Below are 23,905 nucleotides of genomic sequence, written 5' to 3' on the forward strand. Positions count from 1 at the left end.
TTTAAAAAATGAATAGTTGTTACAACAATAATATGAGTCGACGGGGTGTTATTTTGTTAACCCAACCGGAAGTCGCTTTGTTTACGTCCCCTGCCGCAGCTTGACGCCCCCGCACACTGTGACACAGCAGGGTTGAAAGTCCATTTCAGAAAAAAATCACTTTCGTTTTTATTCTTCACTCGCTTTTTTGTTCCCGCGGGACTTTCTCGACGCCCGAACACTCCAGAGAGCAGATGTATGATTCCGACTGAAGCTCCTCCGCCGTCACTATGCTGCACAAGTCCGGGGCGACACTTTGTCTTTGTTTGTTTTTGCTGTCAGAGTCAACTGAGCTGCGAGGCTCGAGCTCCGGTGAGACAAGCTTCCACTTCCCGCGCGCGTCTCTTCGAAAAGACAAACTTTTTAACGACAAAACTAAACTAAACACTGAACTAACCTTAGACTAATATGTGTCAGGAGAGTAGCTTTTGTTGTAGCTTCTTTTTAAACAACCTCTCAGTGACACGAATAGATTGACTGTCAAACTTCTGAATATAAACCTTCTTTTTAAATAATTAATATTTCATACAACTTTCTTGTCAGTATTCGCTTCAAATTCAACTTGTTCTGTAGCCAGAATGTCAAAAAAAATGTGATAAGATATTTAAACTTTCGTTTAAAAATATATTAAAATGTCTCGTCACTTCATTTAAATCTTCAAATGTTGTAAAGTAAACACTAAATTATTTACTAGTGCGTATAACAATTGTTTCCACACGTGTTATCCTTCATCCAACCACTAGAGGGATGGACGTGGAACTTTGTTTTACTTTACCAAAATTAAACTGTTTATAGCTTAGATTTGTAAGTATTTTCCAGGTGCTTGAATATCGACATATTGTTCAAAGTCTAGAAAAGACTTATTTGTATTGTGTATTGTGTTGACTGTATTTAAGCAGCCCTCATGAGGTCAGAGTGAAACTGTTGAACATGTCTATAAATGTTTCTGGTTGCAAAAAATTGTATTATTTAAGTTACTAAATGTCTTCTTTTGAGGCTTTTTTTTTGTGCTTTTGTTTCTTTAATAGTTCCTTGTTTGGTGGGGAATAATTTTGAGTGTTTTCATATCATATTTCAAAATTAAATGTATTTCAAATTACAAATTACGCAAATCAAATCAATCATTTACATCTGTTTTATTATATCATGGCATAACTCATCTTTTGGATTTGCCTTTTTTGTTGTTGTAACAAAAAATATGAAATATAAAACCTTTTTATTTTTTCTCAATGATCTTTAAATAAAAGGAATGTAAAATGATGTGAAATAGTATAAATAATATAATAAAATAATATAACAACCTTAACATGTTTTAAAATATCCTTTTAATTCCTTTTTTTATGGTTTACGACGTAGAACAGGATAAAAAAGTGTTAAGATTCACATTTGAACAATGATTGACGGATCAAATGCGCCGCCAGGTATAAATCAGATGTTGTCAAAATGATGAAAGAGTTTACTATAAAAATAAAATAAGACTGAACAAGGTAAAGGCTAAAATACGTTTTAAACAGCAAAACAGTTACTCCTGTGAATATTGTCTGTTGATTTTATTTTGGGCCTAATAGATATCATAACTTATCTTTTATGGAAAGTCCAAACCTCTTTTGAGTTATTTATCATCTTAAATACTATTATAATCTTTGTCTCTACTTTACATTTGTGTCAAATTTTGGCGACATATTAAACATCTTTTTCTTCTTCTAGAACTTCAGATAAACTGTTTCTACTTTTGATTTTGTTCTATACTGTGTGTAATATTGTGATATCACTACAAGCTGGTGCAGCTGGTGTCTCAAATAAGGCAATTAGGTCATAGTGAAAAAAAAAAAGAAAATCTTATCAGGGTTCTTGGGAGGTTAAGAAAATGTTTCCTTTCTTTTACAGGTGTGTAGTAATTTTTACAAAATATCAAAAGTGCAGAATTAAGCAGGAGCTGATCATCAATAGCATTATTGTCACTGAAATGTTAGACTGGATCGCATCTTAACTCGGAATTTAGTTTTTAAAAAATGACTTTTTTAACCAGTCGATTTTTCTTTCTCCACAGACGAGTCTGCCTTCAGAATTCAGCACACATCCACCAAAAAATGCTTGACGGCTAAAGACCCTTCAACCTTGATTTTATCCACGTGCGACAACTCTCTGGAGTCGCAGCTGTGGAAATGGGGCGCAAGGCAACGGCTCTTCCACGTGGGAACCTCCCTCTGCCTGGTTTTCAACCATCGCTCCAAGACTCTATCCCTGGGAGACTGTCGCGGCTACTTCCCTCTGTGGTGGCGCTGCCTGGGAGACACCGTTCACACGGACAGAGGGATGGCCTTGGGGGTCAGCAGGGGTCGAGTGAAGGCCAGCGCGGACTTCAACGATACGTTCGTCATCGAAGGGTCGGAGGAAAGCATCTGCCAGAGGCCGTACAAAGGTGAGATACCTCACTGTTGAGATCCTTCAGCACATGTTTCAGTTTGTTGCATGTTCAAACTAATTCTTCAGATGTCTTGCGATGGAGTCGCCGGACTGGTTTGATAAGCTTTTCTCGTCAGCGAGCGCAAATTCATGGTGATCAAGTTAGGGAGTGTCTCACTTGCTCGACTGGATCTGAAACCATTTTAAGTTCAAGAGAGTTTTAGGGAACTTCCATGTTGTGTATTTTAATGATGCATCCACATATCATGAAGTTTGATTTATGATGATGATAAACAATTTCCCGAAGGAGACCTCCTGAGGGATCAATAAAGTTTTACCTTACCTTACCTTATGTTTGTGCCACATTTGCTTTCTTACAAGAAAAAAAAAATCTTTCTTAAGCTGCTAATAGTTCTTCTCTTGAGCTAGTATCACTGGATTTCCTTAAAAAAAAGCATTTAAAATAAAGTAAAAATGTAACTTTACAAGAATATTGTGTGGGTTCTGCACCATTTATTCTCCTTTTTGGTCAATATTTGACTGTATTTGTCTTCTTTGTTGTTGAATTAAGACTTGTTAAATGACATGCATTTCAGAGGTTCACACCTATGACGGGAACTCTGCCGGCGCCGCGTGCGACTTCCCCTTCAAATACAATGGCAAATGGTACCACCAGTGCCTCCCGGACGACGACGAACTCCCTGGCGCCACCTGGTGTTCCACGACCGGCAATTATGACAGGGACAGAAAAAAGGGTCAATGCTTTAAAATGGGTGGGTGTAAAATGAGTCATTTTTTTAAAACGATCTTTCATTTCGCTATTGTGATTTATGGACGTGTGTGTTCTATCTCCAGAGGAGGGGTGCCAGAATCTGTTTGTGGGACCAGAAAGGGGTCCCTGCTATGAGTTTGTCCCCAGCGCCGCAGTAAACTGGCATGAAGCCTTGGACTCGTGTCGTTCTCAGGGAGCGGATCTGCTCAGCATCTCCCCCGACGATCTCAACTCCCAGATTCGTAAGTTATTTTATTTTGAAATCTGAATCCTGAAATCACCGCTTTTTAGTCCTGGCGAGTCCCGCAGAGAGATGTCACTGGAGAGTATCTGAGAGAAGAAATGAGATAGAAATCAGTTAAAATACAATCAATGAACAAGTTTAATACATTTAAAATATATATATTTTGTGTCAGTTCTCATCAGTATTTTGAAGTAAAATCCACCATTAAACATTCTTGTTATTTTTCTTTGATCTATGTTCTTGTTCTTTATCTTTAGACTTAGATTGTATCATCTTGTTATTTCTCTTTATTTCTCTTTGTTCTTATTTTTATGAATAATTGCTGTATTGCTGTGGCTAATTGGAAAAAAACAATTTCCTGAAGGAGACCTGCTGAGGGATCAATAAAGTTCTACATAACCTAACCTAACCTAAATGTATTATTAAGATAACATTCCTGCTCTTTTAAAACGATGTTTAACATCTCAATCGTCTTCTTCTTCTACTGTGATTTCATTATACTCAGTATAAACAGAAAATATTAAAAAAAAAAAAAAACCTGATATGAATTTAAGTATCTCGACTCAAAATGCCTCCTCTGTACCGGGTAATGATGAACAAATATATACATTTTAATATTGATTGTACATTTTTTTTCTATTATTTTGCATTTGCAACAGCTCATCTCTACTCATATTTATCCCAGACTAGCATCAGCAGGTCTTCTTCAACATAGTCGGATGTATTATTAATATCTATTATCTACTTTAGCCGCCAGGAAACAGTGAGATCATTTCAAGTGCGTGTCCCGGCTTTGTGAAATTGACCCGGCGTGCCTAATGCCGATCCCATGCCATGAGTTTGACAAATGAGCATTACAGAGTCCAGGTTCGAGCAAAGCTGTGTCAGCATTTCCTTGAGTCGTCACATTCAGAGAGAAACGCTCTAGTCTGTAAAGATCAGCTCATCTTGAGTGTGGCCTAAAAGCCCCTTCATCTGTTTACTGACTGTTCATTTCCATCCTTCCATTGACTGTTCTTGATGTGACAGTGACGGCAGTGAAGGGTCTGCCGGGGATGCCGGAGAAGATGTGGATCGGTCTTCATCAGTTAGACATCACTCAGGGCTGGCAGTGGTCCGACGGCTCGCCTCTCTCCCTCCTGCGCTGGGAAGAAGGTAACTCTACTACCTTAGGGCTGCATTAGAAACTATGTGTACTGTAATTACCAATTTACTACCCTAAATTTTCATGTCTTAACAAGAAGGAGCTGTCTCGTCTGCAGTTGATTCAGAACTCTGCAGCGAGAATTCTGACCAGCTCAAGTAGAAGAACTCACATTTCTCCGGTCCTTAAAACTTTTCACTGGCTTCCAGTTTCTTTCAGGATCAACTTTAAAATTCTGGTTCTTACTTTCAGATCTATTCATGGTCAGGCTCCTCCTTACATCACTGATCTGATCAAGCCTTACACCCCAGCTCGGGCTCTGAGGTCTGTGGATCAAAATCTACTTATGGTTCCACGCACACGGCTCAGGACCAGAGGATAGACATCTTTTCAGGCTGTTGCTCCTAAGCTTTGGAACGATCTTCCTCTCTCTTTGCGCTTGATGGATCTACTGACTCTTTTAAGAAACATCTTAAGACGTTTCTATTTGTTCAGGCTTTTCCTTGAATTTCTCGAACTCCTGTGTTGTTCTCAGTATTATCTTGATCTTTAAAGTATGTACTTTTTTGAGTATTGTTTTGATTGTTTAAGCGCTTTGTGACCCTGGTCTCGAAAAGCGCTATATAAATAAATATTACTTACTTACTTACTTACTTACATTTCATCGATTTTGGGGCCTTTGGGTCACTTTGACCCTGAGATAGAGGAGAGATATATTTCCAGGCTGTTGCTCCTAAACCTTGGAATGTCTTCCTCTCCCTCTACTGATTCCTTCAAGAAACATCTTAAGACATTGTTATTTGTTCAGGCTTTTCCTTGATTTTCTAAGACTCTTGTGTTTGTCTCAGTGTCTTGACATTTAAGCATATATTTTATTGAGTATTGTTTTGATTGTTTAAGCGCTTTGTGACCCTGGTCTGGAAAAGCGCTCTACAAATATAAATTACTTACTTAGTTATAACACAAGGGATACCACAAACACGTTTGTTTTCGGGCGTACGGGTCACTTTGACCTTGAGTTAACACAAGACATACCACAAACACATTTGTTTTCAGTCATTCGGGTCACCTTGACCCTGAGATAACACATGGGATACCACAAATACGTTGGTTTTCAGCCCTTCGGGTCACCTTGACCCTGGGATAACACAAAGGATACCACAAACACGTTTGTTTTCAGGCATTCAGGTCACCTTGACCCTTGGATAACGAAAAAGGATACCACAAACAAGTTTGTTTTCAGGCATTCGGGTCACCTTGACCCTGGGATAACACAAAGGATACCACAAAAACATTTGTTTTCAGGCCTTCGGGTCACTTTAACTCTGAGATAACACAAGGGATACCACAAAAACGTTTGTTTTCAAGCCTTCAGGTCACCTTGACCCTGAGATTAACCAAGGGATACCACAAACACATTTGTTCATCTCTTTAGAACCTTAGTTTTCCGGTGGCAGCTCTTACAAAGTTGTTATGATTCATTTAGTCGGACCATAATCTGATAATCAAAGCGGAGATTTCTCTGCTGGTGTTCGGTCTGTTGTCAAACAGGCGCCCACAGAGGAAAGACTTTCATGAATCAGGTCTTTGTCTTCTGTTTTGGACACAGTGTGTTGCTGTAACTGTCTCTGAATGACACCATTGGCACGGAGATAAAGGAGGCCTTGAGGCGGTTTCTTGATGTTTTAAATCTGTTGTTCCAGAACAAAAATGCTCATCCAAACTTACACACAAGTGTGTGTGATACACAACTCTAGGTAAATCCTCGTTGTGTTTCCTTCTGGCAGGCATGCCTGGCGACTCCTTCATATACTGGTCGGACTGCGGCGTCCTGAACTCCAGGCACAATTATGAGACGGCCGCCTGCAACGACAAGCTGCCGTACATCTGCAAGAAGACCATCAACGAGACTCGCACAGGTCACTTCCTGTTTGTAGATCACATGTTTGTATATTATATATTAAGAGGGTTTTAAATATTCAAGAACAAACTGATTTTTTTTACACATAGTTTGATATTCTAATTCAAATAATTTAAAAAAAAAAATTCTAAATGTAATATTTTTTCATTATTAGCTTTTGAATACTACATAATAATAGTATAATAGTCACCAGACGAGCCATTGCGTTAGAATCCGCCATGATGGATTTACATCGTCACATGATCGTCTCTGCTTTACATGATTGGCTGAATGTTTGATCCAGTCGCTCAAGTCTCTTTTGGCATTGCAAAAATATTTAATTAAAAAAACAATCTCTGAATGACTGAAATATGGATATAAACTTCTACGTGTAAAATTAAAAATAAATAAATATTCTGTTTTTGAAAAATCTATCATTTAAATACGGACATTTTTAATTTGATTATTTTAAAAGGAATTCAATGCTTAAAAAACATTTCAGTACAGAAAATTCATGTTCCACATTTTAAATGTTGAATTCAACTGTTCAATATCTGATGTATTATTACTGATATTCTTCTAAATACTTCCAATTTTACTTTGTTTTAAGGTAATAATAGAATATTTACTGAACAGTGACTTCAGACTGGCCTGAATGGAATTTAAACTATATTCGCTTTTGCTATGAAATTCCCTGAGAAAAATAATGGCAGTTTCCGAAATTCAAACCCAAAACTGAGTTTTCAACATGTTTTCGTGTAAAGTGACATTGAGAAGGTTCTGGATGTCCCGACTTACTTCCTCTCACCATCTGACCGGCGTCTTCTGTGCAGAATCCCTCCTGTTTGAAAGCACGGTGTGTGGAGACGGGTGGCTGCCATGGAACGGCTGGTGCTACAAGTTGATCAAAGACACTCCTCTGAACTTCACGGAAGCCTCGCGGCGCTGCAACGACATGGACGGCGGCGCTCTGGCTGCTCTTCACTCCATCGACACCAAAGAGATGCTCAGCAACAACTTTCACTCCGGTGGGTTTTTGTCTCATGTTAGCCGCAGCCGAGACAATAGTTGAGTTCCATAGAACTTTTTCAAAAACATGGCTCGGTATTTAAACAAAGGTTCAAGTCAACACTCGTATCGAGTAGGGATTCTTGGCTGTCTTATCGCGATACAGGTTCAACAATATTGTGATACTGCAAGAATAAGGATATATTTGTAGTATAGTCGAGTACTTGACTCTGGTGCTGAGGAATTTACAGACCTCATGAGTCTCGAGGAAAGTTGTAACTACTTCAATTTATTCTGAAACCAAAATATGTCCAAACGTCAGCTTTAAAAGTTGCTGTAGTCGACTGTATCCTCTCGTCCTCAGTCATCGCCGGGATCTTGCAGAATTGTTACTTTAGCTGCGGAGGATGTAATGACAACTGCCATTAAATGGCAAGAAGTGTAATTGCAACACAAACATAAACAAACGCGGTGAATATTTAACCTAAGAGTTAAGTAAATCTTTTACCTAAGAATTATTTTATGTTATACACACTTTATTCAAAAAAACCCATAAAAGAACTATGATAAAATGTGAACCAAAGTAATAAAAAAATTATTAAATAAATGTATACCTTGCAGTTCAATAACGATTCAGTATAATTAAAATATATTATAATACTGTGGTATTTAAGGGAATCAATATTTTCCCCTAATATCCGGAAGCCTTTACTTGTTGCCAGGTTGGTTAAGTTTTCATACAGTTGGGCTACTTTTAAACATGATGGAACACATTGTAAAACACATTAGAAATAAAGATAATTAAACCTCATTGTGTGTTTTTGTTAACACTTTTGCACAATGGAGGGTTTTTTATTCTGCTGGCCAGGATTTTTGTTGATTTATGGTCTGCATCTGCTACTCTGCTGAGAAGGTATAGCTTCTGACTCTATGCAGCTCAACCTGGTGTCTATGGTAACAGATACATATTTACTAAGCAGTTTAAAAATCCATCAGTTTTTAAAAATAAACATTTTTTTAACATATTAATAGTAATAATGCGTGACTGGCTTCCTGTCCAGGGTGTCCCCAGGGCTCCAGTCTCCCCCGTGACCCTGACCCCCCGCTTGTTAATGAATGTATAATGGTAATACTAGAAAAATAAAAATCATTAAAACACATGACAAAACATGATAAATGTTTTAAACACCCGGCTTTGTGTAAATATATCCTGAAGAATCATCAGGTTGTCAGATGTCGCTGTGCTGTGATCGTCAGATGGCGAGTTGATGAACGTATGGATCGGTCTGGTCGGCGTCGGCAGGAACTCGACCGTGTTCTCGTGGATCGACTCGTCACCCGTCACCTTCACATACTGGTCGCCCAACAATCCGGTTCAACCCACGACCGACAACGTCTGTGCCACGTACAACGGAAAGGTCAGTGACCCAGGAATTGTATTGCAGTTTTCACTCGTATATCCGTAGCTCTCTCTGCTCCGAGTCCGTTTCGGAAAAGATCAAGCAAAGGCTGTTTGTGACCCCTGCAGTCTCTGGGTTGGGGGCTCACGCCCTGCGAGGAGAGCAAAGCTTTCATGTGCCAGAAGAAAGGAGAAGTCAACGAGTCTGCGGCACAATCCGGCTGTCGCAGGGAGGATGTGAGTATTTGTCTTTAAGATGTACCGAATTCTTTCCTGTCTGGTTTCCTTGTCAGAATGTGTGTTTGGTGAGATAAGTGTGGAAGAACATTTTTTCTGCACACTGCATATTTAAATATGTCGTAGAAAGAGGAAGTCAGGAACGGCAAAGTTATTTTTCTTTATACACACTGTAAATAAACCAACACAACCACAGAACTAAGCAAAAAAAAACATGAACTCCCATGATGCCTTTCAACCCGCTGCTCTATTTAGTGACGGCTCATTTGTCGCTACTGTATTTCAATTCTTCGTCTGTTGCTATGTCGTAAGTGATCTGTACTTTGATTGGTTTGCTGGGCGGCAAAGCATCATGGGAGCTGGTCAGGTGACTGACTTGTCTTGTCCAGAAGGAGGGCACCTCATTTGCATAGTTGAAATAAATGTTATATAATTGTTGTTGATTTAAACTAGTGAAAAATTAACAAACCTCTGCAGCGAGAGTTCTGAACCGCTCTAGTAGGAGAACTCGCATTTCCCCTATCCGGAAAACTTTGCCTTTTTCCTAATTTTCTGGAACTCCTGTGTTTGTCTCTATGTTGGCCTTAAAAAGATAAATATAGATTTAAAAACTCTTTAACTGTGTATTGCTTTTGATTGTTCAAGCGCTTTGTGACCCTGGTCTAGAACGGCGCTTTACAAATAACTATTACTTACTTACTTACTTCGCTGTAACGCCATCAATAATTGAGTGAACACATTTTCCAGTTTTTCCTTTCGACGTGTCTCATGGATATCAAGATGTATTTAATTGACTATTGCTTGTGTGGTCAGGGATGGAAACGTCACGGTAACTCCTGCTACCTCCTCAACAACACACAAGTCAGCCACAAGAACCGCTGCGACTTCAAGATACGAAACAGGTGAAGTTTCCCCTCATGAAGCCTTTGAGTGCGCGAGCAGGAATCTGTGTTTTCTAAATATCTTTGTCCAGGTTTGAGCAGATCTTCATCAACCAACTGCTCAACGAACACCTGGGCATCGGGCCGCAGAGGTTTTGGATCGGGCTGCAGGACGTGAACAGAATCGGACGGTACCAGTGGATAAGTCGAGAAGGATTAACCAGTGAAGTTACATACACCAATTGGGGCGCGTCTGAACCAGGTACTGATTTATCTGGTTATGTGATTGTCAGCATTGATCTCCGTAAAATAACTTGATGAATGGATTTTCCATGAATTGTTCAGGAAGTGTTTATAATGAGACAAAGAACCAATTGTTGTGGTGTTCTGGATTACCATCTGGATCCACTAACTGCTTGAGAACAAACTGTGCATTTGGCTCATGGCAGTTTTAAAACAATACCTTTGATACCTTTCAAATTATACGCTTTAGTAAAGTTTTGAATTATATATATCAAGTGAGTCAAACCCGGCCCTCCAAGTCATTTTTTGTGGCCCTTCAGATGCTCGTCTCAAATCAAAGCAGATTAATGTTCATGTTGAGACGGTGACTACAAAGGTATCCGTTTTTAGGATAAAATATAAAACAAAAATGAAAGATATAAACAATTACACACATTTTATGATGAATGATGCTTAAGGAAAGTATTTAAAGGGAATGTATGGTAAAAGGAAACAGATAATTGAGATCGGGCCTTCAAAATGAAACGACAATATCACATCCGTTTATTAAGTACACTTTTATTTCAGCCTCTGACTTTGACTGCAAACTAATCTTGGTCGTCAGTCTGACTGAGTTTGAAACTCACTGATAGTGAATAACTGCAGGACAATAACATGTAAAACAAAATATTGGTTCCATTACCTGTGGTTTTACTACTAATTATATTACTTATATTTGTACTACTAATTCTACTACTACTTTTACCACTTATACTTATACTCAACTACTAATTGTACTAATAATTCGACCTATACTTTTACAACTAATTGTAGTTCTACTTCTACTCTTACTTTCACTTCTACTTCTACTTCTACTAATTATTCTATCCACACTACTACTGATTATTATTCTTCTACCACCTCTACTACTTCTTCTACTACAAATTCTACCACTTTTTTCTTCTTCACCTTCTTTTTTTCTTCTGTCCAACCTTTTTCAGTTTATTTCAACGTTTTCACGTCAGTCTTTCTTGACATGATTCCAACTGTTTCCACTCATTTTTACTTTCACTTTTACATGAATACTAATACTTTCATTTCAGTTCACACATTCATCAGATTCAGCATTCACACTGCATTTCCTTCTGGAAATGCAAATGTTCTAGTTAATCTTGTGTTGCTTGATGTAAATGAACATTTATATGAACTTTGTTTGAAGTTTAATGTACAGAAAAGTTGTGTTTTAATGATTTTCTTTTTTATTCTTGCACATAATGATTCAGCAGTTAAAAAAAAAACATGTTTAAGTTTAGAAAAATAAGAGCATTTAATCAAAAAAGGCTTTTTTACCATTTGAGGTATTATTAAGTCATAGGTTTTTTCACTGTTTTGATACTTGATGTGTTGGAAAGTTAATAAACTTTCGGTGTTTGTTCTTCAGAAAGAGAAGGAGGTTGTGCAGTTATTTCCACCGCCAAACCGGTGGGCGGATGGAAGGTGAGGAACTGTACAGTCGACAAAGCCGGAACCATTTGTAGGAAAGACCTCGGTTCACTTCCTACCCCGGAACCGGAGCCCGACCCTACTGCCCCCTGTCCAGATGGCTGGGTGTCTCGGGACGGCATCAGATACTGCTACAAGGTCCGACAATTGTCCTATAAATGTACAACTGCTCACTTAAAACGTCTGGTCGTCAGGTGTTTCACGAGGAGAGGATCAGCAGGAAGCGCTCCTGGGAAGAAGCTGAGAGATTCTGTCAGGCTCTCGGTGCAAATCTGCCGAGCTTCACTGAGCCTGAAGAGATGAGCGCCTTGCACAGCGTCATCCGAGACACCATCAGGTCGGTTTCTGTCATTATATCAAGACCGGGGATACCAAATAAAAGAGCACATTTCAAGACGTATTCTATATTCTCACAACAACTCAACAACAATTTCATGAGAATAGATGCAGCAACATTTGTTTGTGTTGACACTAAAATCAGATGCTGCAAAAAGAACAATGAACAACAATCATACAACTATATTATTGTGAATGAAATGCATAAAAAAGTTGTTGTTTCTACTTCAGACAATGAACTGGACTTTTATATGCAATCCTTTCAATACACTCATTTTTATTTTCATTCATTTTCATTTGTCTTCAAAGTATATCACCGCCATCAGGAAATTGTATTTCATATTAAAACTTTTGGAATTTCTCTATTTCTTTTAAGCATTAAGTTTTTTTTTTTTTCAACAATTGAATTAAATAATTTCTACATTTAAATGTTAATTAGTTTTTATAAAATTGAGTAAATGGGTGAATTAAAATTGTACAAATTGTTGTAGTCTTTTGTTAAATAATTGAATTTGAAAGATTTTTCTCAAATAAATGTTTTCAATTACATAGAGTTTGATATTCTAATTACGTAAAAAAATAAAATGTCTTTAATTCACAGCCTTTTGAATTAAATATACAAATATTGTTATAGCAGAAAGTACTGAACTTCTTAATTAAAGAGATCACGTGACTGTAAGCATGGGTTTGCTAAGTAATCTTTAGTTTCCTCCCACAGTGGGTCTCTGTGCCCCCTGACAGGCTGGCAACCTGTCCAGGGTGTGCCCTGCCTGTTGCCCTAAACAGCTGGGACAGGCTCCAGCCCCCCCCCCCCCCCCCAAAAAAAAAAAACACTTGTGTATCTAAACAAAATCACTTTTGTGTTGCAGCCATGATCGGTACTTCTGGGTCGGCCTGAACAGGCGAGACCCTGCGGATCCCTCTTGGAAGTGGAGCAACGGACGTCCGGTTAGTTTCTACCTAATGAAAAATAAACACACACTAGTTTATTCTATCTCAGTCATCTTTTAGACGAAACACTTCATGTTGTTTAAATGTTGGTTCCAGGTTTCTTTGGAGGTTTTGCATCAAGATTTCCATGAGGAGGACATGCACGATCGTGACTGCACTGCGTTCAAGGTGAGCACAAATATATATATATATATTTATATACAAGTAGTTGCTTAGCTCCATAGTACATGTAGCCTCCACACTGGTCTCTAATGTTCTTAAAATGTCATCAACAGTCCATGAAGAACTATTTGAAGCACATCTTGTTGTTCCTGATGCACGATTTGACTCCCACACCTTTCTTTGCCACACCTTTCCACTGCGATGCCAGACTGGAGTGGATCTGCCAGATACCACGTGGTGAGACCTACAGCTGAATAATTGTATTTGTAATCGCTGCAATATCATTAGAAAATATATATGTTTTATTTTCTTTGCTTAACCATGTTGGAGTTGGTTTTGCCCCAAAAGCTCTACCTAGTAAAATGTTTACGTTAAGATACATTTTTCATTCATTATCTTTTTTTTCTTTTTTTTTTAAATAGTCTGGATTAAAAAGAGTTGTTTTAACAAATCGTGTGTGTTTTTTATTTTATGTAATTTTATTTTAATTTCAAATTTGCACACTTGTTAACTCTCTCTTTTGCTGATACTGTTCAGGAAAAACACCAAAGAAGCCAGACTGGTATAATCCTGGTAATCCCCCGAACTTTTCCACATTCTGTTATATTCCTTAAAAAACAGTTACAGCAGGCGTCTGTTCTTTCCAGGGGGCCACCATGAGACGTCTATTTTCATAGATGACGACGAGTTCTGGTTCGTCAAAGAGCCGCAATTAACCTACGAGGAAGCCTCGTTGTACTGCGGCACCGAGGGCAGCAAACTGGCGGCGCCTCTCAGTTCCAGGGCCGTCAGAAAAATCCACGAGTTTTTATCCAAAGTAAGAACGTCCTCCAGTGCCTTAAGATTAAGAGGAGCAGCCTTTAAATCTGTTCTCTGACTTTCTGAACAGGCAGGAGGCTCGCTCAAGCAACGGTGGTGGGTGAATATGGAAGAGACCAACATGAGAATGTTTCCCTTTAGGTAAGAAAAACAGGCTCAATCGCTCTCAACGCTCAAGTGTGTTCTTAAGACACGTCTTTTATTTCCCAGTGACGTTCACAGCAAGTTCTACTACTCGGCTCTCCTCGGCAGATGCACGTCCATCAGCGGTGAACTCCCTTTTCCAAGTGAGTGAATACACCGGATTACACACAGTTATTAGTCTTGCTGAGTCATCGACAAGTAAATACTAGTTTTGGGTCGAGACGATCATTGCCATTTAGAAACTCACCTGCCATAACATTATTTTTATTTTATACAGATTTATTAAAATCGTGGAACAATTAGTTTCTGCAATTTTAACCAAGATAAAGAAAAGAAACACATCCTTGAGAGTTTTATGTTTATATATTATTACCACAAATTAAAAGTTTCTGGGTGGCAAAGCATCATAGGAGCTGGTCAGGTCACTGACTTGTCTTGTCCAGAAGGAGGGCACCTCATTTGCATAGTTGAAAAATAAATGTTATATAATTGTTGTTGATTTAAACTAGTGAAAAATTAACAAACCTCTGCAGCAAGAGTTCTGAACCGCTCTAGTAGGAGAACTTACATTTTCCCTATCCGGAAAACTGGCTTGGCTTTTCCCTAAGTAGATACATGAGTATGAGATCAATGGTATTTAATAGTTATTAACCTCATCAAAGACGTTTAAAGCCGTCTCTGTGTTATGGGAAGAGGATCAGTGGCATCAGAATATTCAGTGGTAGAATTTAAAATCTGTAAGTCACATGATTGGCTGAACGTTGGACCAGTTAACTTGGCACTCCTTGGGTATTGTCTGGGGGCACAATTTTATTTTGAATTTTAAAATATTCATTAAATAACATTTATTTTTAGAATTGTTTTATCTGACTCTATGTGTAAATAAAAAATAAACATTTTAGAAAATATTAAAATTACGGTATTTACTCGACAACAAAGTTGAACTTTCAAATTCAAAAAAATTGAATTAAATTATTGAATAAAAAAAAATTGGTCAACCTTTCAAAACACCAAATATCAAATTACAATAAAAATGATAAATGGATTTCAAAGAAAAAGAAATCAAGGCAGATTTACATTTTGGTGGTGTTCCAAATTACCATCTCGATCCTTGAACAATTTGAAGAGTCACTGATTCAGTTTTTTTTTTAAGTAGGTCCAGTAGTGTCATATTTCAAGTGCTAAAAAAACACACATTGTAAAAAATAATCTCACAATGTGTGGTTTTCCTCGTCGTCATGTAAGTTGCCGCTGACATCCGATGTCGGGAATAACGACCAACATCCCGCAGTGAGCGGAGCAGACGTGAACATATTGTCATGTTGTCGTGCAGAGTTCGAGCACAGTTGCGGGCAGAGGATGCCCTTTGTGTGCGAACTAGACAACGTCACTTCGGTGGAGATCAGTCCGCTGGAGCCGCGGCCCGGAGGCCTGTCGTGTGGGAACGCGTCCGTGGCCTTCAGGAATAAGGTCAGCCGCTCTTAACCCTGAAAACTGTTTGTAAATGACCCGGCACAGACTTAAACACGGTCGCCGCCCGACGTGTTTGGTATTCTTCACCAAGGACCTTCGTGTTGTTTTTCCAGTGCTACACGTTGATGAAGGCCACGAAGCCGATGTCCTTCAAGCAAGCGAACGAGGAGTGCCTCTCCGTGAGAGGAACGCTGGTCACCATATCTGACCAGGTGGATCAAGGTGCCGGGAATCGAACCCTTACGTTTTGATCTTGACAATGATGTCACGGCTCCTGATCGCGTTTGTCTCTCTTCCGTCCAGACTTCGTGACGAGCCTGCTGTCTCAGGTCAACGACGTCGGAGGTCTCTGGATCGGGCTGAAGATCCGAAACTCCAAGCTGGAATGGGTGGACGACACGCCGGCGGATTACGTCAACTTCAACTCTCTGCTGATGGGCATGCACAAGGCTATCAAAGTCAACGTGAGTGGATCTCCAGAGGAAGTGGTCCGTTTATCGAGATGGTGAAATGGAGTCGTGATCTTCTACAGAAATTCGACCCAGAGAGCATGGAGCTCTGCGTGTTTTTGATCAATAACAACCACTCAGCCATGATGGGAACCTGGGATTATACTTCCTGTACACAGCATCAACATGTGGCCATGTGTCAGCATTACGCAGGTAAACTGTCAAATCCATCAACATGTTTCATACACACTTGACCTTGATTGTTTAAACTAGTAAACAAATAATAACTCTTTTATTTAATTCTAGTGGAATATTTAAGTACAAATAGCTGCTCTACTGACATTAAATCAGATTTAATTTATCCTCCTGAAACATAGTAACAACAATAATAATAACAATAAAAATAATAGTAACAACCATAACAATAACAATAAAAATAATAGTAACAACCATAATAATAACAATAAAACTAGCAACAACAATAATAATAACAATAAAAATAATAGTAACAATACCAGTAATAATAATAATAACAATAAATGCAATAACAATAATAGAAGTAACAACAATAATAATAACAATACATGCAATAACAATAATATAAGTAACAACAATAATAATAACAATAAAAATAATAGTAACAACACCAGTAATAATGATAATAACAATAAATGCAATAACAATAATAGAAGTAACAACAATAATAAAAATAAAAGCAACAACAACTGCAATAAAAAAGTAATAATAATAAAGGTCATAACATCAATTATACTAGTACTAATAATATAATATAATATAAGTAAAACAATGATAAAAGTAACAATATTAACAAAAGTATAAATAGATATAAAACTCGCAACAACGACCACAATGAAAATAAATAATAATAATATTAATACATGTTATAACAATAATAATAATAATGAACGTAATAACAACTACAATAATAATTGTAATAACAACAACTATAATAATACATGTAATAGTTTCAACAATAAACGTAATAACGGTAACAATACTATGAATAAACTTAATAACAATAGTGTAATGTCCAGTGTACTCACCAGCTCTTGTTGGTCCTTCAGATGAGGTCGAGGAGCCTCGTGTCTCCACCGAGCCCTTCCAGGTCAACAACCACACTGTCCAGCTGCTGGTCCAGAACCTCACCTGGTTCGAGGCGCTGGAGCAGTGCAGGAGTCACCAGATGGACTTGGCCAGTGTGACCGACATACTCCTGCAGTCCAGCCTCACCGTGCACGTGAGCCGAGCACGTAGGCCCATGTGGATCGGCCTCTTCAGCGAAGATGTACGTCTTAGAAAAAACTCCCCTTCGTCGTCTTTATCCGCTCACCTTGAAATGTCCTGTGGTCAGGGCGGGATCCACTACCGCTGGACCGATCACAGCCACACGGTCTTCAGCCGCTGGTCTGCAGAAGTCACCGACGGTCCCTGTGTTTACCTGGACACGGACGGGTTCTGGAAAGCGACGGAATGTGAGGAGGAGTTGAAAGGAGCCATCTGCCACAAACCCCAGAGTGAGTGACCGTTACTGCAGAGATGTGAGCCGGAAATCATCTGGTTATCAACAAAATATTCAATAGATTTCTGAGGAAATACTTCTAATGGGACGAGATATTGGTGATGTTTGGTATCACCAACTTCCTCCATCTCTCCTCGCCAATGTGGGAGGACCTGAGAGTCTCTGTGGAGGTTTAACTTCTTATCATGTGGATCCTGCAGAACAAACCATAATCACGCCGGAGGACGTGGCGGACAAGTGTCCACACAAGATCAACGGTCCAAACTGGATTCCCTTCAAGAACAACTGCTACTCCTTCCAGCTGGTGTCCACCAGGTGGGACGAGATCGACCTCGGACAGATCAACGAGACCTGCAACAAACTTTGTAAGAGTTTATTAGTCGACATTTTCCTACTTCGTTAAATGTTTGTGACACTTTACTGTTTAGTCATCTCGGCTTTTAAAATCATGAAGTGAAGATTTATTGTCTAAAAGTCCAATTTTCGGCACTAAAAGTTTACAATTTGAAGTTTGGATAATAAAATTGACAATTTCACATTTTCTTTTCTTGTGCTATCACACAATTTAAAACCAGTGTACAAAATGAGAAATACAAATGATAAAGCATTGTAAATGATTATTATTACTAACTTAATTCTAACATCAGCAGGAAATGGGATTAACAGTACAAATTATAAACGCAATCAAATCAGCAATTAAAACAACAAATTAAGAGATAAATACTTGAAGTGGAATTAAAGCCTTCATTAATGAATTCAGTAATTACAGCAGAGGAAGTTGTGATTTGATAAAGGTGAAGCATATTTAAATAAGATTCTAACAGTTACTACATTTGACTGTATATACTTTTCTGTAAATTAATGAATGTGTTTCTGCTGCTGAATCACTGAATTGATCTCCCCGGGGGATCAGAAAAGTATTTATAAATCGATCTATAAAACTACCTTGACCTTGAACAATGAATCCCTCTCTGAGGTGATGGATGGGTGGATGTATGGATGGATGGATGGATGGAGGGATGGAGGGAGGGAGGGAGGGAGGGAGGGAGGAAGGGAGGGATGGATGGATGGATGAACAATGAACTTTCTTACGTTGTGTTGCAGATCCAGGAGCCAGGATTCTCACCATCAGAAACGAAGAGGAGAACAACTTCATCAAGGAGCAACTGGCTCCATTTAAAGACCTGGTCCAGTTTGTGTGGCTCGGTCTGCACCACGATACAAAGGGTGAGTGTTTTTTCTTTTATATCGTTTATATGTAAATATAATATAGTAAGCAACAGTCAGAACAAGAAAGGTTTTTTCTTATGGTTCACTGGTACAAACGGATGGTTTAACCAAGCATTAAGTGGCGGCTGATTGGTTGATAAACTACAGTATCCAAATCTGCTGTTCTGTCAAAAATGATTAAGAGCGTGATTGGTTGGCTGGGCGGCAAAGCATGACAGGCTCATTCAGGCCACCGTTACTGGGATGGCAACTCGTACGCAATGTAAAGTTCAAGTAAATGTAGTTCATTCAATCAAGTGAAAAAATAACTACTTTGGTTTAGATTTGTTTTTAAAATAACTCTTGCGATAAACCACTGTATGCTGTGTTTCCGCATCATTGAAATAGTGTGAAGTGAAATGGAATGTACAGAGGAGGTTTACTGGGCAAGGAGGAGAGAATTGAATACAACCTCGAAGAATGCCACTGAGCAACCTTTCCCCAGTTGAGTCTTCGTGTTCACAACCTTCCTCCACAAACACACACACAAGGACATCTGGGTCTTTGGTCGACTTCATCTCAACTGATACTGAAAGTGGTTGAACTTGACCTCGTTCCGGCAGAGCTTTGTGTACGAAAACATAGAAGTTTCTGACACAACACTCAAATATTCTCATCAGTAATTTATCATTTGAAGTTGACACAAATGCATCTGGTCTGCGCCATTCATTCTTTTTTGATAATTGAATTAAATAATGTCTAAATTGAAATATAGACAATCTAAAAAATATATAATTATAATTGACTCTAGAAAGAGATTTACAGATTGATATTCTCTTTCCAATTATTCAAAAACACATTTTCTAAATTCAATATTTTTCTATTCTTCGCCTTTTAAATTCAATAAAAAAAATGGTGGTATAATCGACAATAAGAGAAGATTGCTGAATTACTTGATCAAACTTTCAGCCAATCATGCGACACGCAGACAATCATGTGACCCATAAGCTGTGCCTAAGGAACCACAGTGATATAGCGTTTTTTTTTTATTATTTTCAACCTCGAATGTAGAAATGATTGAATACAACTATTCAATAGAAATAGAATATAAAGATGTTTCAATATTTTAAATGTTTAATTCATTTTGTGATCACAGACAACCAGATGAAGTGGTTTGACGGCACCAGCGTGCAGTACTCCAATTGGAGGAACGGTCGCCCGGAGGTGGACGGCCCGTTCATGGCGGGTCTCACTCTTCAAGGAAACTGGATCATCCTCCGAGACCAGATCCTTTTCTTCGAGTTCAAGCAGAGGACGATCGTGTACTGCAAGATCGACAACGGTTTGTGTTCACGTCGTGTGTTTCTCTGTGACTCTTGAAAAAGTTCCTGACCGGGTCGGTGTCTCTCCTAAGAACCCAAGCAAGAGTACGCCAAGTCCGCCAGAGACTATCGGCACCTGGGAAACGTCACGTATGAAGTTCTGACCCAAAAGCTGACCTGGAACCAGGCGGTGGAAGAGTGCGGGCAGCGAGGAGGTCACCTGGCCAGCGTCCACGACGCCAGACACCACGAGCACGTCAAGCTCATCGCCAGGACCGACGGCTTCCCGCTGTGGCTCGGACTCTCCAGCCAGGAAGTACGACCCCCCCGCTCGCCGGACTCCAGCTACAGATGTAAGACTTTTTTTCCCCTCTTCGCCGCAGGTGGGCGGAGCCTCCTACGAGTGGTCCGATGGAACCGGCTCCCAGTTCATGCCCAACATCACGCTGTCGGCCGACGGCTACGCTTCCCTGAACGACGAGCCGGGCTGCGTGTTCGTGGACGTGTCCGGGAGCTGGAAGAGGACCAGCTGCCAGTCGCTGGTGGACGGAGCCGTGTGCTACACCACCTCCGTCTCCACCTCCTTCCAGAGTCAGTCACCTCTTCTTCCCCCTCTTTCTTTCTGAGCCTTTAAGCTTTCTGTTATGTAGGGGTCAAGGTGACCCGAAGGCCTGAGATAATTCAAGGGTTAACCTCCTTGTTTTTTCTTCTCAGAGGCCAAGTTCCAGGCGGCCCCCGAGGAGAACCGCTGCCCTCAGAGCAACGGCACGTCCAAGTGGGTGCAACACGGCGACCACTGTTACGCCTTCGACATGAGCTTCTACAACTACAGCGTCTACAGCATGATGCAGGCCCGAGACATCTGTAAACGTCTGGGTGAGATTCTTCTGCCAGAGAGTGGAGGAGGTTTTTGGAAGCATCTCGGTGGCATCGGACCATTGTTCGATTAAACACGTTGAAACTTTTGACATTTTTATTGAAATATTTTGAGTAGTAATTTGGATTAATTTAATTCAATATATTTTTTATTGTATATGTATTATATAACCATTTTTTTGCCTTTTACACATAAGGGTTTAATATTCTTATTCCAATAATTTCAAAATACATTTTCTTAATTCAATATGTTTTTTTTTATCATAGCCTTTAGAATTAAATATAAAAATGTTTAAATAGTATTGCCACTATTATCTATACCAAGAGCTACTTGTTATTTTCTTTCGTTCGTTCACCTTGACCCAGAGACAAAACAAGGCATACCTCAAACACTTTTATTTTCAGGCCTTCGGGTCACCTTGACCCTGAGATAACTCAAGGCTACAAATCAAAAATAAAATAAAAAACATTAAATTATACTTTTTAATTCATTTTTGAATCATTGGAATTACAAAAAAAAGGAAAATATTCATTGTTTTAATTAAATTACTTTAAACCTTTTAATGTTTCAACTTATTTTGTTTAATTACTCGATAAAACCAAATTCAACCTTTCAATATAAACTTGATTTCAGTAAATTATACCAAAAAACGTCACCGATATTTTATAAAAATGAACAATAAATCAACATTTGACGTGTTCAATTGAACTGTACGGCACTAATATACTTCCTCACAGATGCTGAAGTTCTCACCATCATGAGCGAAGAGGAGAACCAGTTCGTGTCCAAGTACACGTCTGAAGACGCTCTCATCACCAACCGAGTGTGGCTCAGCGTCATCCCCAGTTTGACAGGTGATAAAAAAAAAACCTGTCTGCACTCTCTTCTTCTCCTCCTCCGTCACTCTGAGGGTTGACGAGGCTTCATGAAACAGTTGACGAGGCGTCATGATACAGAGACTTTAAGTTTGAAAAGTGATGCCAGGTTTTATTTCATTCAAAGACAAGAGGCAAGATTGCAAATCAGAGAGTGCCATCTAGTGGCCAAGTATCATGATACCTCATCAACTGTTTCACGAGACCTCGTCATTACCTGAGCATCACCGTCACTCTTCTTCTCTTCATCCTTCATCTCTTCATCCTTCAGATCAGCCTGTGTCCTGGACCGACGGCTCTCCTCTGTCCTACACCAACTGGAAGTCCAACGCCCTGAAAACTGGAAACGGAGTGGATCAGTCTTGTGCCGTGTTGATGGCGGAGGCTGGGAAGTGGAACCTGGTCAACTGTGAAGCGAGTCACAGTCGTGTCGTCTGCAAAACTGGAAAAAGTGAGTTTTTTTTTTTTTATTTTCATAGAGTTTTCATGCAAGTGAGGATGAGAGTCAAATTCCAGATGAGTGTTTTTGGGGTCGAGGCCGGGGACACCCTGGACAGATTGCCAGGGTCATTCTCCCAAAACTGCTCCGTATCACAAGTTCTCGAAAATTAATTAAAAAAGGATCTAAACTATCTTCTTCATCAGCAGATCCCAGTGTCAACTTAAATATTAACGTTTTTTCATTTTTCACCAACAACATGGTTGTGTTTTGAAATTCCAAATTAGTCTCAACCTCACCAAATAAAACCTGCAGATCCTTGAAGATCATATTAGTGTGTCCTGTTTTAAAAACACGTCCGTCCTCAGAATCGTCCGGCTCGTCCGTCGCTCTGGGATTCTTCATCGTCCTCCTCGTCGCTCTTCTCTGCCTCGGCGCCTTCGTCCTCTACAAAAGGAAGCGTCCGGACTTCTTCTCCACCGTCCGTTACAAGAGGACGTTCAACGACCCGGACACCACCAGTATCATCACGGACGGCGACTGAGCCTCAGGGAGAAGAAAACCTGCACCGGCGACCCAGTCCTCCTGGGAGACAAAACTTTCCAGCAGGCCGGGGAAAACTCTGCGGGACTCGTGGTACAACAAAAAGTATTTCTGTCCAAGTGCCTGTTTTGACTTCGAAAATGATGGTTGTCTTAATCTTCAGCCTCACCAGGCGACAATTGCACTTAATCAACAAAAAGGAAAAAAGCCAGTTAAAAATTTTTGTTCGACGAAAAAACAGCTGAGGCAGCAGCCATGTTAATGAAAGTAATGTTTGTTGTGCTGCTGAAGTGCTCTCTACTGACACCTTCAGGCCATTTCTATCTGCTGAGATGGAACATTATTTCCCTAAAAGAAAATCTGAAACTTGACAAGCACAACGTTTTTTTCTGGAAACTTTTATTTATAAGAAAGAAATTATAATTTTAAACCCGTCAGTTGAAAAAGTTAAGAACCTGCAGGGTTTTAAACATCCTTCGAAAAAGTCTGATAAATGTTCCATTTTCTTTATTGCTTTTAGCGAAACATTTGTTTCAGCTCCCCCGTCTACTCTTTTGCTAATCTTACGTTCAAATGACAGTTGTGTCGCGGTGGAGAGTTCAACGAGTGCCCGGAGTCGGACGTGGAGATGCACTTAACTACTGAGCAAGAATGCACTTTAGAAGACGAGCTCGTCTCAGTTGCACTGGCTTTTATTGAAAATGTAAATATTGTTTTATTTTCTTGAGACGACGCCAAAGATGAATGTTTAGTTTCAGGTTCAGGTCTTGAACTTTTTCATTGAAAATATCGGGTACGTTTTGACACTAAATAAATCTGTCTGTCCTCCAGTGTGGACCTTTTTCTTTGGACGCTCCTTTCTTTTTTTCAACTTTTGTTAAGTTGATGAGGTTTCTATTATACAGTGTCATTATCCTAGAGCTCCATAGGTGGCGCCTTTAGTTTTGAATGAGGATGTACAATTGAATTAGTGGTTCAAAGAGACCGGTTGCTGTATCATGAAACCTGTGA

The 23,905-nt window shown here is 39.4% G+C and overlaps 1 protein-coding gene across 1 annotated transcript; it reads left to right on the plus strand.

Annotated features, from left to right (window-relative positions):
- The first annotated feature begins 116 nt into the window (after positions 1-116).
- Positions 117-23,724, plus strand: ly75 (lymphocyte antigen 75). The gene is made up of 35 exons (XM_087793888.1): positions 117-351; positions 2,090-2,461; positions 3,042-3,218; positions 3,301-3,459; positions 4,491-4,616; positions 6,393-6,524; positions 7,339-7,533; positions 8,771-8,931; positions 9,042-9,149; positions 9,963-10,051; positions 10,123-10,292; positions 11,694-11,893; positions 11,950-12,092; positions 12,961-13,039; positions 13,139-13,210; positions 13,318-13,441; positions 13,742-13,777; positions 13,852-14,021; positions 14,094-14,164; positions 14,234-14,310; positions 15,501-15,637; positions 15,754-15,862; positions 15,944-16,104; positions 16,173-16,302; positions 17,175-17,395; positions 17,462-17,624; positions 17,830-17,994; positions 18,734-18,856; positions 19,995-20,180; positions 20,253-20,476; positions 20,544-20,751; positions 20,875-21,036; positions 21,775-21,891; positions 22,184-22,363; positions 22,720-23,724. Exons 1-35 carry the CDS (start codon positions 270-272, stop codon positions 22,893-22,895), a joined length of 5,205 nt encoding a protein of 1,734 aa, XP_087650014.1. The 5' UTR covers positions 117-269; the 3' UTR covers positions 22,896-23,724.
- The last annotated feature ends 181 nt before the right edge of the window (positions 23,725-23,905 follow it).

Source organism: Callionymus lyra, chromosome 6, assembly GCF_982586985.1.
Source record: "Callionymus lyra chromosome 6, fCalLyr1.hap1.1, whole genome shotgun sequence".
NCBI lineage: Eukaryota > Metazoa > Chordata > Actinopteri > Syngnathiformes > Callionymidae > Callionymus > Callionymus lyra.

Bases quoted from the DNA above. Each gene is read 5' to 3' on its own strand.
- ly75 (XM_087793888.1), top strand. From the start codon at position 270: ATGCTGCACAAGTCCGGGGCGACACTTTGTCTTTGTTTGTTTTTGCTG. The intron at 7,534-8,770 runs GTGGGTTTTTGT...TGTGATCGTCAG, and splicing joins CAGCAACAACTTTCACTCCG to ATGGCGAGTTGATGAACGTA. The intron at 8,932-9,041 runs GTCAGTGACCCA...TGACCCCTGCAG, and splicing joins GTGCCACGTACAACGGAAAG to TCTCTGGGTTGGGGGCTCAC.